General features: G+C 44.9%; 1 protein-coding gene across 1 annotated transcript in view; it reads left to right on the top strand.

Moving 5' to 3' along the window:
* Nup133 (nucleoporin 133) overlaps nucleotides 1–18217 on the top strand; it is a 50143-nt gene that overhangs the window by 24859 nt on the left and 7067 nt on the right. Inside the window, exons 12-21 of the mRNA XM_076572314.1 lie at nucleotides 644–735; nucleotides 3878–4041; nucleotides 5043–5137; nucleotides 6593–6817; nucleotides 8554–8676; nucleotides 9373–9472; nucleotides 9953–10204; nucleotides 10784–10917; nucleotides 13913–14071; nucleotides 16048–16183. Coding sequence (XP_076428429.1) covers nucleotides 644–735; nucleotides 3878–4041; nucleotides 5043–5137; nucleotides 6593–6817; nucleotides 8554–8676; nucleotides 9373–9472; nucleotides 9953–10204; nucleotides 10784–10917; nucleotides 13913–14071; nucleotides 16048–16183 — 1480 coding nt within the window. The remainder of the gene's footprint in view (nucleotides 1–643; nucleotides 736–3877; nucleotides 4042–5042; nucleotides 5138–6592; nucleotides 6818–8553; nucleotides 8677–9372; nucleotides 9473–9952; nucleotides 10205–10783; nucleotides 10918–13912; nucleotides 14072–16047; nucleotides 16184–18217) is intronic.

The following is an 18217-nucleotide window of genomic DNA, read 5'->3' as shown; positions in this document are numbered from 1 at the left end:
CCTGTCTCAAAGAACGGGAGAGACGGTGCTGGAGAGAAGGCTAAACAATCAAGAGCATTTGTTGCTCTTGAGGAGGGCCTGGGTTCAATTCCCAGCCCCCACATAGTGGCTCACAACCATCTGTTACTCCAGTTCCAGGAGATCCTGTGTCCTCTTCTGGCCTGTGGGTACATCAGGCCAAACACATGTGTACACACGTGTACATATATGCGTGCAGTCAAACACTCACACATAAATAAAAGCAAAAATTTTAAACAAAAAAACTTGCTTTGGCAGTTTCTGTAGCATGTAACGTGTTGGGACTGCTGTTTGTGATCACGTGGTTATAGTAGTACTGCTGCCTGTTCCTGAATTTGTTTTGTACTGTTCCGTTTCTTCTTAGTTTGCTTTAGTCCTGCTTCACTCTGTCATTCCCCATTCGCTCAATGCATATTGTGAAAGTATAGGGACAGTTGAGACAGTTCCACTGGCCGTGATGAAAAGGCCCTGGGTTACCTGCCTTTTCTGTAGGGCTTTGATTGATCGTTAGCAAACAGATGGGGGTGGGGGTGGCTGTTCTATCACAGGACCTTCCTTCAACGAGTACAAACATTTCTGTGCCTTCACCTGCAAGCAAGAGCTTGGTTTTTGTTTTGTTTTCTAGAGTATGGTTTTTGAGACCACAACAAAAAATGAAACTGTAGCCCATGAAGATAAGACAAAACTACTTAAAGCTGCATTCCTACAGTACTGCAGGTAGAGCACATTTTTGTTGGTTTTTTAAGATAGGGGTGTGTGTGTGTGTGTGTGTGTGTGTGTGTTCGTTCATTGAATCCAGAGAAGGACATCAGATCCCCTAGAGCTGGAGATACAGGCAATTGTGAGGCACCTGGAATGGGTGATGGGAACCAAACCCAGGTCCTCTGCAAGAACAGCAGCTGCTCCTAAACAGCTTCTCTCCGCCCCCACTGTTGTTGTTTTAATGGTTCTGGCTGTGTAACAAGGCTGGTCCTCCTATCTTGCCTCTCTCATGCTGGGATTATAGGCATGCCCATTATGCTCAACTGGCACAGCACATTTTGTAAATCACAGTTTACTTTATGTATGGGACCCATTTTACTGATGCTTACTGTGCCCTGGTGGGTAGTGAGAGCTAGTGTGGTAGTGTGCCATTTCAAGGAACTCTTTCTGAGTGCTAGGGTTTTACCCGGGATTATCTGAATGTGGCATCTGTAAGAGGCCCCACCCCACATAGATTGAGAGCATCAGATCTAAATCCAGCCTCCATGGGAAGCAGTGACCCTTAAATTTGGCAGCCCTAAGGACGGCAGATAAAATCTCGCATAAAACATCACAGCAGATGAGTTGCAGATGGAGTTATGTGGGTGTTATGAAAAGGTAGCCCCTACCCATTAGTTGAGATTTAGTCATCACAGCGCCAGTGGTTCTTAAGCCAAGAATCGCTGTGGCCAGACTCCAGTTTCGTGCCCGGGCTCCTCACATTTCTAGGACCTTGGCTGGCTACTTCTTTGCTTCCTGTGGCTTCTGATCTCTGTGTTGACGTTTGAGACAGTTGACCATTTGGGGGCATCTGATGACTTGCAAGCTATTGAGCAGTACCCCTGGCCTCTTCTCACTAGAAGCCAATGGCCCTTCCCCTACTTGTTATAACCACATTGTCTCCAAACATTGTCAAATGCCTCTGAGTCAAACTTAATAGATAAAACTTTCAAGCACTGTCTATTTTTTTAACTTCATATTGTTTGGTTTTTATTTTACTCTACTCAAAAAAATGTAAATACAAATGTTTTGTTCATGAGAGTTAAGGAAACAGCTTCTGTAATTATTGGTCAGGTCTTGTACAAGTATTCCTACAACCTGTTGTAAGACTGATTCCAGCTTCAGCCTGGCTGTTCAAACTGCAAGATCATTTCAGCCATTTTTGTCTTGACCATGTATCTTTACCTTTAGCAGATGAGTCATCTGTCCAAAGAGCCTCTGGAACTTAACTGCACACCATCCTGTCCACTCCACTCTCTCACTGGCTATCTGGGCTTGTTTGGGGGATGCAGGATTTCTAATACTAGAGTATGCTTGGGATACAACACCCTTAGAACCATGAGGTCTAGGTATTATGGACATGTATCTACAGCAGGGGTGTCATGGGCACAGACAGGTTCACATTTCAGTTTATGATCAGCATGTTTGATGCCTATTGCATACTTTCCTTCATCAGCAGAGTTGTTTCTCATTTAAATAGACACTTGGGAAAATCATGGCCAAGCCTTGCTGAGTCTGCCTCTTCCCAGAGCTGTGAGGCTTTGGGCAAGATAGTTCCTGATTCTGGCACTGTTTCTTCCCTTGTGTGTGGTTGAGAAGAGTGAAGGATCAATAGTTTGCCTAGCACATCTTGGTTTTGAAGAAATGATTTTTTAGCATTTGCTGCCTCTACTGCCAAGTTCTTAGGTCCTGACCTGACATTCCATTCAGTGGTACAGGGTGGCTGCTCATTCACTGAAGTACAGTATTCGATTCTAAGCTTGTCAGTCTAAGACTGCCTTGCTAATGATCTGCTGCACTCCCTGTCCTGTCCAGATGGGGGCACCACTAAACCGGAATGCCTTACGACCTTGTTTATTGTATGATTGGTTCAATCTGACTAGAAAGATTGGCACTTCTCTTCAGTGACAATTCTGTTAAGTGTACATGATAATAGACCCAGCAACTGTAGTCTTTATTTTGATTTCTTGTGGCTACCAAAACAAGTTACCACCAACTCTGGCTTTGGGACTCATATCCACCATTACAGGGTGAGGAGGGCTGTGCATCCTCTGGAGGCTCTAGGGAACACTTTCATGCCTCTCCTTCCTGTTCGCACTGACAGCCATGGGCTTGTTGGTGTTGTTACCTTTTCTGCATCTCCACTGCCGCACAGCCTCTTCCCAGGGTTTGTACAGTCCTTAACCACAGTCTGGGGGCTGTGGGTTTCATCTGTTTCGTTCCTTCTCAATGTAGGGCTACGTTTACCTTCCTGTTGGCCTTATTGGTGTCTGGTTATTTTCTCGTGTCTGCCCAGTTTAGAAGAGTCCTCTGTTTAGGGCTCACTGTCCCTCAGGCTGTTGCTCTGGAACTTTTCCCCCAGACTCCCTTTCCTAGAAGACCTGTTTTTCATGTCCAATATGGCTTCCTTGCTGACCAGCAGAGCATGCTCTGAGTGGCTGATACCCACATCATTCTGCTTGGCCTCTTCCTGCAGAGAGTTTCCCGTGCCCTCTGATGGCTTTGGTGTCCTTCCTTGTGCTTGGTGCTGTGTTAGTTACTTTTCTCATTGCTGTGACCAAATATCTGACGAGAAACAGCTTTTGCATCCCAGGGGAGGCATGGCGGCAGGACAGCAGCTGGTCACATTGCATCTGCAGTCAGGAAGCAGTACAGTGAATGGGCTTACACACTTCCATTCCGATTCCGCCGTTTATTCAGCCTGGCAATCGGATGAACCTTTACCTCAAACTAGAACAATCCAGGGATGTGTCTTAAGGTGATTCTAGAGCCTGTCAAGTTAGCAATACGCTCCATCACCGTTGCTGTCCCGAGTCCTTGCCTGTGCGTGCCGCTGCTGTTCTGTGCTCTGACTCCTGGCGCTGTGACTTTTTAAAGCCTAGGGCTGGTTTCAGTCTTAGCCATTGTCGAGTGCCTGGCCCGCCAGAAATAGTCAGAGTATTGCATTGCTGAAGCCATAGCCACACAGAAACTTTCTTCTGTGTAAGGAGGTAAGTCTTGTTAGCAGTCCTTTGGACTAAAGCTATACGTGTGGTTTGTAACCTCACAGTTAACTTTTCTGTGCTGAGTTTGAGAATGTTGACCTCCGTTGTACCTTTGTGTTCCCATTTTACTGCAGGAAAGATTTGGGCCGTGCTCAGATGATGGCTGATGAGCTGTTTTCCTCTCACTCTGACTTGGATTCGGACTCGGAGTTAGACAAGGCTGTGACTCAGATCAGCATGGACCTGGTGGACGACTACCCGGCCTCCGACCCACGGTGGGCAGAGTCAGTCCCCCAGGGTAAGCCGACTGATTCATTACAATGGAGGAATTCATACAGAGCAGATGGGAATACTTGTTTCTGCGTTCAGTGATCACTCACTCAGCACATTTTGAAAAGGGCCCTGGAACAGATGGCCCTGTTTGTCAGTTAGAGAGAGTAGAGCCTGAGAGGACATTGAAACAAGTCCTTGTGATTTTCAGCATTTTATTTCTAAAAGAACCCGCTGGGCAGTGGTGGCACACGCCTTTAATCCCAGTACTTGGGAGGCAGAGGCAGGCGGATCTCTGTGAGTTCGAGGCCAGCCTGGTCTATAGAGCGAGATCCAGGACAGGCACCAAAACTACACAGAGAGACCCTGTCTCGAAAAACCAGGAAAAAAAAAAGAACTTGGTGTTCGTGTTGGTCAGGGTTCTCTAGAGGAACAGAACTGGTAGAATGAGTGTGTGTGTGTGTGTGTGTGTGTGTGTGTGTGTGTGTGTGTGTGTGTGTGTGTGTGTGTGTGTGTGTGTACAAACACTACCCCCTTGGGCTACTCTGCATTCCGAGTTACCAGAAAGTGTCTCAGCTACAAGTCTCTGCACAAAGGTCCCGCTTCAGGAAGGTCAGCTGAGCCTTACAGACAGTTGTTCCCTTGCTGTCTTCTTGGAGCCAAATCATACAGTGGCAAAACCAGGGGATCCTTTTGTTTTAAGTAAGTAACCTACTAGGATGTCCTCGGAATTTAAAAACTCTTTTGAGGCAAGGTCTCATTTGGTAGTCTAGGATGTCCTGGTACTTACTCTGTAGCCCAGGTTATCCTTGAACTCAGCAGTCTCCTGCCTCAGCTTACCAAGAGGTGAGATTACAAATGTGAGCCACCACTGAGTTGTCTGTCCCGTTCTAAAACTCTTGGGGTGCTTAACTAAGTTTTTTAAGGATTGGTGCTCCTCTCCCTCTAGATCCTCTTAACTTGTTACTTTCTAGCAGCTTCTGTTCTAAACTGGCTTTGTGTGTATTCCTTGCTGCTGTGTTCTGACAGAGGCCCCTGGGCTCAGCAATACGTCACTGATCATTCTGCACCAGCTGGAGGACAAGATGAAAGCCCACTGCCTCTTGGTGGACTTCCTTCACCAAGTAAGCATCAGCACTGGGCTAAGGGGTGGGCCTGGCATTCTAGCCCGGTGAGATACCCCTGCCCTCTGGGTATGTCCTTGGAGGGACCTGGATTGTATACTGATGCAGCAGTAAACAGTTCCAGGGCCCTGGCACACATGTGGATGTCAAAGGACAACTTTCGAGAGTCCTTTCTTCCTAGAGATCCAACCCAGGTGTCAGTTTTGGTGGCTCGTGCATTTCCCAATGAGATGTCTCACCAGCCTGAATCCAGCATTTTGTACAAACAATTTCATACAGATGTTCTTTATGCTTTTGTGTAGAAACTAGATTTTTGTGTTTTTGTACATTGGTTCTATATTGTTGGGAGGACCTTGGCATTGACCAGATGGAAGGGCTTGGGGAGGGGGCCAGAGTCACACTGCAAAGCTGTGTGCTGAGAGCTAGTGACAGACGTGGATACACTGCTTATCAGAAGCCACAGACAACCAGGGTGTGGGCACACAGCAAGGTGGAGGCCAACCGCTCTAGCTTTCTGTGCAGACCCGATTCTGTGGTGCCTTTTGTGTCTGCGTTTCCTTTTCTGTGGCTTGAAGGGGAGTTTTGTTTTGTTTTTTTTTTTCAAAAACAGGGTTTCGCTGTATAAATCTGTCTGGCCTAGAATTCACTGTGTAGATCAGGCTAGCCTCAAACAGAGATCCAAAAGAGTGAGCCATCATGCCCAGCTCATCTCCATAGCTTTGTCACTGAGCAGGACACATATACAACCAAGTGCTCGAAAGAAGTACTTTTGTATTTGCAGCCACCCTCTCCTGAATGGAGAAGGAAGCCATGCTAGACTGTGGCTGTGGTCCTGGTGTGTGGCTGGATGATCTTAGTGCACAGCTGCAGCCGCACTCAAAGTGCTCCCCTGAGCACTCCCTGGTGACCTGTGAGAGAAGAGGAGATTTTGAATTTAAATCATGGAACTGTAACTTTTTCTGTGAGAATAAGCAGGGCTGGGCAGTGGTGGCCTACGCACGCCTTTAATCCCAGCACTCGGGAGGCAGAGGCAGATGAACCTCTATGAGTTCTACAGAGATATTTCCAGGACAGCCATGGCTACACAAAGAAACCCTGTCTCAAAAAACAAAACAAAACAAAATTCAAGTTTCCATTTCCCAAAGGTCTGTGATCCAGGATGGGTCACTGGTACAAATCAGAAAAGCCATTTGATCATTATGATATCTAAACAGTGCTTTGAAAACTGTAATAGCCATGGATAGTAACGGTGAGGTGACTGACAAGAACCTCTGCGTTTCCCTGCGTGGGTGCTGTGTGAGCACACCTTGTACACATTGGCAACAGTGGCAGCCAGAGGGGCCTGTGGCAGGGAAGCCCCTAGGAGGATGTGGCCACATTTTCTATGAGTACTTTCTATGAACACGTGCTTGTTTTGTTTGTTTGTTTGTTTGTTTGTTTGTTTGTTTTTGTGAGGTCGGCTTGTTTAGACGTCTGAGCTCTTATCCAATCAGAGGGACGCCCATGGCTACCCGACTGCTGCTCTGTGAACATGCAGAAAAGCTGTCAGCTGCCATCACACTCAAAAACCACCACTCTCGGCTGCCTGACCTGGTGAATGCAGCTATCCTGCTCGCCCTGAACAAGAGGGAGTGTGAGGTCCCATCCAGCCTGACTCCTGCCGATGTCTTCTTTCGAGAGGTCAGATACACCCTCGTTCTTGTCGTCCTGTATCTTCGTCACACTGTGCCGTGTGTGGACATCCCTGGCAGGGCAGAGTGTTAAAGGACCTCACTGAAATGTTGACTTGGGCTCCCTGCTTTATGAATCCTATTACTCAGTGTCTCTTGTTTACTGTTTGCCCTGTAAGAGGGGCATATGGTTGACTGAGAAAGAGATTCCCCCTTTCCCTTGTCTCTCCAGCTCCCGTGTGACCAGCACAGGAAGCTGTTCTTGTTCAGTAGGCTCCCGGACCTCTAGCTTGCTGCTGGGGTGAAGAGTTGGGGCACTGAGCAGGTAGAAGGTCAGAGTAGCTGCTCTCCAGCATGGTGGCATTTCCCCTTTGTCAAAGACCAGCTTCTTTAAAAAAGAAAACATTATTTGTTTTTACTCATTTGTGTGTGTGTGTGTGTGTGTGTGTGTGTGTGTGTGTGTGTGTGTATGGGCATGCAAGTGTGCACATGCAACACATAATGGCATATATGTGGAGGTTAGAGGACAACTTAAGGCGTTCTCTCCTTCCACCATGCGGGTCCCAGGGATCAAATTTGCCATATGGCATGGCAGGAGGCACCTTTACCTGCTGAGTCATCTCACTGGCCCAAGGCCAAGCTTCTGTGCAGCTGACTCCCTATGTCTCAGCGACCATCCCCTCCCCTCATCCCTCCTCTGGAGCACTACTTTTCTCCTGTCCACTTGCTAGTAGCAACATCATATTCCTAAAGGGTGCTATTTTTTAAGACGAGATGGTTGCTCGGCTCAGCTGTAGAGAGAGGGTTCTGCTTTGGTAGCCCTTATAGAAAGTAAAAGAACAATAGGCTTGCTCCTGGAGGTGCAGCCCCCACCTTGCCATTGACTCACTGTGGGAAGAGGCCCGGGACCATTCAAGGCTTCATAAAAGTAGTATTAGCTAGCCAAGTGGTGGTGGCGCACGCCTTTAATCCCAGCACTCAGGAGGCAGAGGTAGGCAGATCTCTGAGTTTGAGGCCAGCCTGATCTACAAAAGCAGTTTCAGGACAGCCAGGACTGTTACCCAGAGAAACCTTGTCCTGGGGGCGTGGGGGGAAGTGGTACCAACTACTCAGAGATAGGCTGTGTTGGGACAGCATAGGAGCTGTGTTTGCTACCATTGAAGACTGGGGGTAAGAGCATGTAGCCTTTCGTTTGCTTTTTTTTTTTTTTTTTGGTTTTTTTTGGTTTTTCGAGACAGGGTTTCTCTGTGTAGCTTTGCGCCTTTCCTGGAACTCACTTGGTAGCCCAGGCTGGCCTCGAACTCACAGAGATCCGCCTGGCTCTGCCTCCGAGTGCTGGGATTAAAGGCGTGCGCCACCACCGCCCGGCACTTTTTTTTTTTGTTGTTTTTTTTGTTTGTTTGTTTGTTTGCTTGCTTTTGTTAGATAGTCATCCTTGATGTATGCTGAGAACTTGTTTCAGATCCCCCGCCCTATAGACCCCCTAAATCTAAAAGTCCTGTAAATAAAATGGTGTAAGATACAAGCTACACACATCTTCTAGTGTACTATAAATCATCTCTAGGTTCCTTTTATTACCTAAAAGGACAATAACTGTTTGTAAAAAGTTGAAGACTTTTGGTCTTACATCTGCTTTCATCATAAAATCAATATATTAATGTCTGGTGAGTGATGGGAAGACACAGCTTACCAGATGGGATCCATTATCTCTAAGAGTCTGATGACTGTGACTCTGTCTGCCCTCAGGTGTCCCAGGTGGACACTATCTGCGAGTGCCTGCTGGAGCATGAGGAACAAGTCCTGCGTGATGTTGCGTTGGACTCTCAGGAGTGGGCAGAGGTGGCGATCCATGTCAATACAGTCCTCAAGGTACCACACCACAACAGTGATGTCAACAAACAACAGTCCAATATAGGGAGGGACAAGAAAGTGGTTATCTTATTATGCCTGCTCCGTGTTCCCTGATCTAGTGAGGTTACAGCTGTTTGTCAAGTTCGAAAAGCTAGAACAGCTTATATTTTTATGAACTGATGAAATTTCTGAGTATTTCCTTTGTGCATACTAATGAGTTTCTGTAATCTTTTTCTGTTTGGTAAAGTTTTTCTTTGAGGAAACTTTTCTCTCTTATATTTTTGCAGATATTGGTGTTAATGTAGCTATCAAAATCCATTCATTTCTCTAGCATTGAAGTCATGTTTCAGCCTCAGCCTTCTAGTTCCCTGGGGTAAACACATACCACCACATCTGCCTTCTATTCTTTAATTACTCAAAATTTGTTTCTTAAATTATTACCTAAGGGGTTTCATTCAGTTTTACCTATTAGACTTTATAGTGCTCTTTTTTTTTTTTTTTTGGTTATCATAGTTTTCCAAAACGAAGTTAAATTATGGAATAAAACAAATTTTTGAAGGCAGAACCTTCAAGTGCTGAATGTTTTTCTTATTGGTAGGCTGGTATTGCAAGTCTTCCTTAGACACAGCATCCCACAGAAAGAAATTAACTGAATTATGGCATTAACAACAGCCTATTGCTTCCCATGTGTGATGATGCATTTCATTTTCCCAGGACATGCTGCAGGCTGCCACTCATTATCGCCTAAACAGAAGCTCCATGTACAGTCGGGAAGAACCACTAGGGCAGGAACCAGAGTATGTGCCGTGGACAGGTACCGTGCTGGAGTGTTGACAGCTGTTCGGAGCATGTTCCTATTGGTCTGGCATGTGAGATGTTGTCTTAGTCCCTAGGGACAGTCAAGTGACATCTCTAGACTCACTAAGTTTATTGATCCCACCCTGTTATTTCTTTATCTGAGTGGATTTATGATGCATCTGTTAGGTTTTAGTACCAAGTCCTTCATAGAAACAGATGCTGGCTTTGGAGAAATAGGCTGTATGTTATATTCATATCACAGAGTAAGTAGAATAGCATTAAAAGAATTGAGTAGGAAGAAGAATCACATGGACCTGTGATAAGGAAATCTCCACTGAGAAGAAAGATAGGGTTCAACCAGGGCATGAACAGGCATCACCTGAACACTGCTTTGTTTTCCCAGAATAGTGAGGTAACCTGATTTTTTTAGGCAGTTGGTCTTTTCCCTTTCCATCATGGAACTCTTTCTTAGGAAGTTACTTTGTGGACTTTACAGCTACAAGTGGTCCGTCCGGTATCCGCACAGCAATCATGCGCCAGCATGGGATCATCCTGCAGATGGTGTACCCTCAAGCTGATAGCAACCTCCGGAGCATTGTAATGGAGCAGCTGGTGGCACTGATTGACTGCTTTCTGGACAGTTACGTTTCCCAGCTGAAGTCTTTAGAGAAATCCAGTGACCAAGAAAGATACAGCAATCTGGAAGTGGAATACCTGCAGAAGAGATCGGACCTCCTCTCTCCGCTTCGTGAGTGTCTGGATTGGAAATGGCTGTGGGCTGCAAGACAGGTGGAGGTCGGAGAACTCACCCAGTGCAGTCCATGCAGAGTTATCTACCTGAGAACAGAGACAAAGCCAGGCACACTCGGATAGCTTCCTGTATTCACGATATCCAGCTTTTTAAAATTACTTATTCTGGTACAAATACCATAGGAGGTTCAATTGACTGGGAAAAAAAATCAGGAAGTTAAGCTGTGGAGATGCCCTTGGTCATTGAGTTCAGCATGCTGAGCTTGGTGGCATTTCCCAGCACTTGAGAGGCCGAGTCAAAACAAACAAACTCAGCCCCTCAGGCCTTCACATGAGCAACTGGTTTTAGAACAGAGCCTAGCAGTGGTTGGTGAAGGGCACAGGTGGCCCAATGTGGCTGCTGAGCAGAAAGCAGTTTTCTTTCATGTCCAGAGTCCGGAAAGTTTGTTCTAGTGAGTGATGGGAATCTCACCTGGGGAGGTAATGCTGGATCCAGGGCTGTGTTTCCCTCTTCGGAAAGTTCAGATGGATCAGTAATGGACATAGTTTGTTATATCATTTGTTCTTTCTCCTGAAGTCACACTAGGCCAGTATCCATGGGCAGCTTCTCTGGCAGAGAAATACTGCGACTTTGATATCCTGGTACAGATGTGTGAACAGACAGACAACCAGGCCCGACTCCAGCGCTACATGACCCAGTTCGCTGACCAGGTAATCACACTGGTGTATGTGTCAGGGTGCTTGTAAACATACCACACTGTCTGAGGTTTCCTTTCCAGAATGCTGTTTTGGTTTTGAGGTGAAGAATGATTTAGATGGGAAGATGGCAGATTTGCACGTTACATTGTCTTTCGAGCAGACACTTCCTTATGTAAATAGATTATATTCATTAGTTTTCTGTTGCTGTGATAAAACGCCGTTGCCAAGGCAATGTATAGAAGAGTTTGTTTCAAGGTTTCAGAGGGTTATAGTCTGTGATGGTAGAGCAAATGTATGGCCATAGAAAGCTGGGGTCTCACATCTTGAACCACAAGCAAAGAGAATAGAAATGTATGAGTCTTTAAATTCTCAAAGCCCACCCCCAGTGACATATTTCCTTTAGCAAGGCCATACCTCCTAGACCTACCCAAACAGTGCACTGACTGTGGACCAACCGTCCAAATGTCCAAACGTAAGGAACATCTCATTCAAACTACCACATAGACACTCAGAGGTTTCCTGGCCTTTGAGAAATGTTAAACTTTTACTTTTGGGGGTTTGTTTTGTTTTTAAGACATAATCTCACTCTGTGGACCAGGCTGTCCTGGAACTCAAGATTCTAGCTCAACCTCCCAAATGCTCGAGTTACAGGCATCAGCTAGCAGGTCAGGCTAACTTTGAATTCTATTCTCTCCCTAACGTGTAAGACCTCTTAGGAGCAGGAACATGAGTGAGACTTGAAACAGGTGTCCTCACAAGCAAGCGAGAGCTTGCCTGTAGAGAGCCCAGGGCGCTCCTCCAGGCTCTGCTGTGAGCAGCTGTGAGGCCAGCTTCCTGTTCTTAGACCAAGTACCTGTTTCGATGCTGCAGGGTGATCTAGACTGTTCTGTGTTTAGCCAGTTTACCCCATGAGTTAACCTTGGAGCGAAGTAGTAGTTCACCTACAGCAAAGGAATTTTGTTAAAATCCGGAACACCACTACAGATTCCTCTGCTGAGCACATGGTCTTAAGCACACCATGTTGCTGAATAGTCTACAGTTGTATTTGTGTTGACATTGTCATTACCAAGTCTGTGTGACAGGGCCTGTGTGTTAGGCATAGTGCAATATGTGTTGTATAGCAGTGCCGAATGCTTTTGAAGGTCATGGCTGTTTAAAAATTCTTTTTATGGATTTTTGTTGACATTTTCTATAGTTTTGCACTTTTTTCTTTTTCTTTTTTCTTTCTTTCTTTCTATTTTTGGAAACAGGGTTTCTCTGTGTAGCCTTGGCTGCCATGGAACTCGCTCTATAGACCAGGCTGGCCTTGAACTCAGAGATCTGCCTGCTTTTATCTCCGAAGTGTTGGGATTAAAGTCATGTGCCACCACCGCTTGGTTTTGTCCTTTGTGACATCACAGTCTGGTCATTCTCCGATTGGCTTCAGCTGCCTGCTTTTTACATTGCCAATGAGGCTTTTCTGCTTTGTACATCATGTAATATTTTAGTTGAGTTTTAGATGTATTTGAAAAGACTAGAAAGAGATGCTCTTTTTGTCCTGGGCAAGTCTTCCTCATTACTGCAGAATTCCTAAACTAGGAGACCAAAGGACTGTTTACTGCTGCTTTCCAGTCATTCTTCCCAGCATCCCAACACTTGGTGCATGCCATATGGGGACCACCAGACCCGGTGACATTTGGGCTTCTTTGGATTGCATTTTGGCAACTGGCTCATTTGGTTATCTGTATAGGACTCCACCTTAGGGTGACATTCTAGGGTGTCACCTCTTGGTGCTGTTGATAGAACTCCATGTGATGACTGAGATATTTGTGTTATCCAAAAAGGGAACCACTGGTTGTAAGTGGCTGTCAATGGCTTGAGGTAGGTATGACCAGTGTGCCTGAGGAAAACAGGTTTGGTTTTGTTTTCCTAGATAGGATCTCTTTCCTGTCTGACCTGGAATTCCTTTTGTAGACTAAGCCTGCCATTCCCTCTGAAGTGCTGGGGTAAAGCCACTGTGCCCAGCTGAAAACAGGTTTTAATGTAATTAAGTTCTAAAAGCGACATTTGGCAGTCAGCTCTCATGAAGGCCAGTGTGTGCCAGTCGACCGTTATTAACACTGATGCCAATGGGAATTTTTCTTCCTTTCTTGCTTAATTTCTTTTATGTTTATGAGTGTTGTGCCTGCACGCAAATATGTGTACAACATATGCATTCCTGGTACCTGAGGAGGTCAGAAGAGGATATCAGATCCCCCGGAACTGTAGTTATTGGTGGTTGTGAGCTATCATGTGATTCTGAGAACCAAATCCAGGTCTTCTGCAAGAGCAACAAGTGCTCTTCACTGCTGAATCATCTTTCTAGGCCTCATACCGTTGCTTCTTAGGATCCCTGCTGAGCCAGTCGAGGTTTGTCAAGAGAGATGGCTGAATTCAGGAGTAAGAATGCATTGTCCATGTGGGATAGACACTAACTGTATGGAACACATGTTTTGTTTTGTTTTGCTTTTTAATCAAATGTATGTGGATGTTTGCCTGCATGTATGTCTATATACCACATGCCTGCCCAGTGCTAAAGGAAGCCAGAAGAGGATGTTGGGTCACCAGGATTTGGAGTTGTGAGCCGCTGTGTGGGAGCTGGAAATTGGACCTGGTTCCTCTGTAAGAGCAGCCAGTGATTTAAATGCTGAGCCACCTCTCCAGCCCCAACACGGGTCTTCTTAGAATACAGGAATTACTTGCTAAAAGATTCTATTCGGGGAACTGCAAGGTGGCTTAGTGCCAGGCCTGCTGACCTGAGTTAGAGCTCCAGAACCTCCATGGTAGGAGAACAGACATTCCTCAGGTTGTCCTCTGACCTCCACAGGTACACCATGGCACATACAAGGGCACACACATACACAAATAACAAATGTAAAATAAAAATGTGAAGATTTCTCCCAGGAGGTCTTTGAGAGGGACTTACTTAGTGTTTTATATTTTAAAGCTGTCTTACTAACTTGATACATTCTTACTGTATTCTTTGTAGAATTTTTCAGACTTTCTCTTTCGTTGGTACCTGGAAAAAGGAAAGCGGGGCAAACTATTATCTCAGCCCATTTCTCAACATGGACAGTTGGCAAATTTTTTGCAAGCCCATGAGCATCTCAGCTGGTTACATGAAATTAATAGTCAAGAATTAGAAAAGGTAAGACGGTTTGGTTATGAGAAGCAGCTGGTTATGCAGTTTAAGTATTTTTAATTAATCTGAGTCTTAGTAATTAAAGTGTTGTTTATATCCATGCAGCCTGGATTTTTTCTTTTCTCGCTGGAGACAGGGCCTCACTTTGTAGCTCTAGCTGACCTGGCGTTCACTATATAGACCAGTCACAGGGATCTACTTGTTTCTACCTGCTGAGTGCTGGGATTAAAAATATATGCCACCATATCTGACTTAAAATCCTCTTACATCATTTTGCGTGTGTGCATATGCATGAGCACTGGGTAGGGGTGGGGAGAGGTCAGAAGACAACTTGAGGAAGTTAGTTCTTTCCCAAAGACTCTAGGGATTAAACTCAGATGGTGAGGCGAGGTGCCAAGTGTGTTTATCTGATAAGCCATCTCAGACTCTCAAATATAAGTTCTTATGGTATAGATATGTTAACTAGCTTTATTTAACCTTTCTTATTGTATGTATCTATTTAAACTTCATCTTGCATTCTATGAATATATAGATATAGTTAAGATGTGCCAACATACCATTTTTTTTATTAAAACAAGCTATTAATGGATTGTTAACACATGTACTTCCTGTCCAAATTTACTTTCTGATGCAGTGATAAACACTGTGACCAAGAACAGCTTCGGGAAGGAAGGGTTTATTTGGCTTACACATCCCAGAATCACAGTGATCATTGAAGGAAGTTGAGACAGAAACTCAAACAGAAGCAGAGGCAGGAACCGTAGAGGAAAGTTGTTTACTGGCTTCTCTTCAGGCTCCCATTCAGCTACCTTGTTTATATAGCCCAAGCCCATCTGGCCAGCATAGTACTGCCCACAATGGGCCCTCCTACATCAATTAGCAGTAGAGAAAATATCCCCAACAGACATGCCCACAGGCCATTCTGAGAGAGGTAATCTCTCAGTTAAGATTCCTTCTTCCCAGCTACATCTAGGTTTGTGTCAAGTTGACAAAAATCTCACCAGCATACCTCCTATATTCTCACATCGTTGCAATGGTATTGTCTTACTTCTCATACTTCAAATGTAGGTCACTGTACTTGGTCTATTACAGTTTTTAACATTACAGATATTTTATTAATTTTACATAAAAGTCATTGGTCTTTTTTTTTTTTTTTTGAAGTTTATTTATTTATTATGTATACAGTAGTCTGTCCACACGTATGCCTGCAGACCAGAAGAGGGCACCAAATCTCATTATAGATGGTTGTGAGCCACCGTGTGTTTGCTGGGAATTGAACTCAGGACCTCTGGAAGAACAACCAGCAGCCAGTGCTCTTAACCTCTGAGCCATGTCTCCAGCCCCGGATTTTTTTATTAATGACTTGTAATGAAAATTCAAATCATGGGATCTAGGAAGGTGGCTCAGTCAGTAAAGTGCTTGCTACACAAATGTAAGGACCTGAGTTAGGATCCTGAGAACCCATGTGAAGAGCCAGGCCTGCAGCGCACACATATAATCTCATACTGGAAAGACAGAGACAGGCAGATCCCAGGAGCTCACTGGACAGCCAGCCTTACCTAGTTTATGAGCTCCACGTTCAGTGAGAGATCCTGCCTCATAAGAGAAATCAGAGAGCAACTGATAGACACCGAACATTTCTGGCCTGCATATACCATATGTGCATGTGCAAAACAGGAACACATATGTGCAAAACTCACCTTACGAGTGAAAACGGTGCAAACTAAAGTTGTGCTAATGACAGAGTGCTAAGTGAATACACAGATGTTATGGAGTGGGTATTTTTAATTCTCCCTTTCCAGTGCTTGCCAGTGTTCGCTTGAGAGTTCGACATGTATTGCTTAGTGCTTTGGCACTGATCCCAGGTAGGTTTACTGCTTACCAGCATGTCTTCTTTCAGACCTCTTTGAGAAGAAATGGGTTTGGTATTTGCTGAGCTCCTCCAAGAGCCTCTTGTGATTTTCTTGTTTTGTTTATTGCAGGCTCATATGACACTGCTCGGTTTGGCAAACACAGAAACTCGTTACTTTGCAAAGAAAAAAACCCTTCTTGGCCTGAGTAAACTGGCTGCATTAGCTTCAGACCTTTCAGAGGACACGCTGCAAGAGAAAATTGAAGGTAAGAAGGAGTCAGAATGAGAAGGCACATGAGTCAGTTGCACTATGACTACCTGTAGGCATTCCACACCTGTAGGAATGCTGTTGCTTGTTTTACTCAACGTCCATACTTCATCATTCAGACATGTGCTTGGAATCATCAATACCATTATTATCCTGCTGGGTAGGAAACAAGGATCCCTGGGGCTTGCTGGCCAACCAGTCTAGCCAAATGAGGGAGCTCCAATTTTTTTAAGAGACCCTATCTAAAAAAACGAAGGCATAGCAATTGCAGAAGACATCCAGTGTCAACCTCTGGCTTCTACACATACAAAAGCTAAGCCGTTGAGTTGAGGGCTTGAGGAAAAGATAATCCTGTGTTTCAGTGTCCGTACACGGACCTCTCCGATAAGACAAGCCCATGTTCCACACTTCGGAAGTGCTGTGACATGGTCACGTATGTCATCCCACGTATCCATTTGCCAGGGCTTAGTCTGCACCTGCATCTCACCACGAGGGAATACGGCATTGTACACTTGGTTAGCCTGGACTCGTCATAGTAATGTGAAGACAAAAGAGCAAACTGTTTTAGATGAAAGGAGCCATGGCACTTGGTCACCAAATTAACACCTTTGATTGGTCATCCTTCAACCAAACAACTGTGATGAATATTTTGGGAACAACTAGGAAAATTTGAACTATTTTTTTTTTCTTGAAATAGGGTTTCACTATGAAGCCCAGGTTGGCCTTGAACTTATAGCCCTCTCACATCAGTCTCCTGAATGCTATGAATGAGCACATTTAATATTAGATTATATTACCATAAGCTTCTTAACTTCTGTAGACTTAATACTGCTTGTGATTAGATGTCCTTATTCTGTTATTGTAGCTGTAAATTTCTCTGAACCTGCTGCCTTGCCCATCAGTCCAGATGAATCTCCCCCACCCACTGGTCCCTCAGCCGTTATAAAATAATTACTCAGAGGCTTATATTAATTACAAACTGTATGGCCTATGGTTTCAGCTTCTTGCTAGCCAGCTCTTTCATCTTAAATTAACGATTCCTATTAATATATATGTTGCCACGTGGCCATGACATTACCAGTCTGCTGGCATCTTGTTGCTCCTTTGGCAGTGGCTGGCATCTCTCCTGCATCTGCCCTTCTTCCCTCTCTATCTCTGCTTGGATTTTCAGCCTGGCTGTAAGCTTTCTTGCCATAGGCCAAAACAGCTTTATTTATTATCCAATGGGAACCACACATACTCACAGCATACAGAAAGATATCCCACAGCAGGTTTATTTGTTTTTGTTATTGTTTGTTTGTTTTTTCCCAAGGCAGGGTTCTCTGTGTTGCCCTGGCTCTCCAGGAACTCACTCTGTAGACCAGGCTGGCCTCAAACTCAAGAGATTCACCTGCCTCTGACTCCTGAATGCTAGGATTAAAGGTGTGCCCTTTTGCTTAGAAATACATACTGAAGATACTGAAGTACTTAGAATTTCAATGCCATGATGCCTGCAGCATCCCTGTGATAGCAAAGGGGTGGGTGGACAAGGAAAGCCAGGCATGGTGGCATACACCTGTGATTACTGCACCTTGGAGGCTACAGCAGAAGAGCTGGACTTTTAAAGCCACTCTCCACTCTTGGCCACATAGTAAACTGAAGGCCTGGGGTATATGAGACCTGTCTCAAAAAAAAAAAAAAAAAAAAAAACAAAAACTGAAAGAGCTAGATGTGGTTGTTCACGCCTTTAATCCTAGCACTCAAGAAGTAGAAGATGGCAGATCTGGGTCTCAAAATTAAATAAAATTTGGTTCTATGAGTAATTCCTATGGGAAATTTTAAATTATGGGGAAAGAGGGCTTGTGTTGGATTGGAGGTTCCACCTCCCGAAGTAACTACTGTGATTTTGGTTGTGTTTTGCCCACTGGCAATTTGTGGAACACTACTGCTGTGTGAGTAGAAATGCTGTGCTCTTCGGCCTTTGTCTATTGTGATTGCTGTGGTGGACAGACAGTAGTCCATCTCTCTTCTCCAGCAGCCCAGTGCACGGGGC

The sequence above is a fragment of the Peromyscus maniculatus genome, chromosome 5 (genome assembly GCF_049852395.1).
Source record: "Peromyscus maniculatus bairdii isolate BWxNUB_F1_BW_parent chromosome 5, HU_Pman_BW_mat_3.1, whole genome shotgun sequence".
In the NCBI taxonomy this organism is placed as follows: domain Eukaryota; kingdom Metazoa; phylum Chordata; class Mammalia; order Rodentia; family Cricetidae; genus Peromyscus; species Peromyscus maniculatus.
This window is presented reverse-complemented; position numbering and strand designations above follow the sequence as displayed.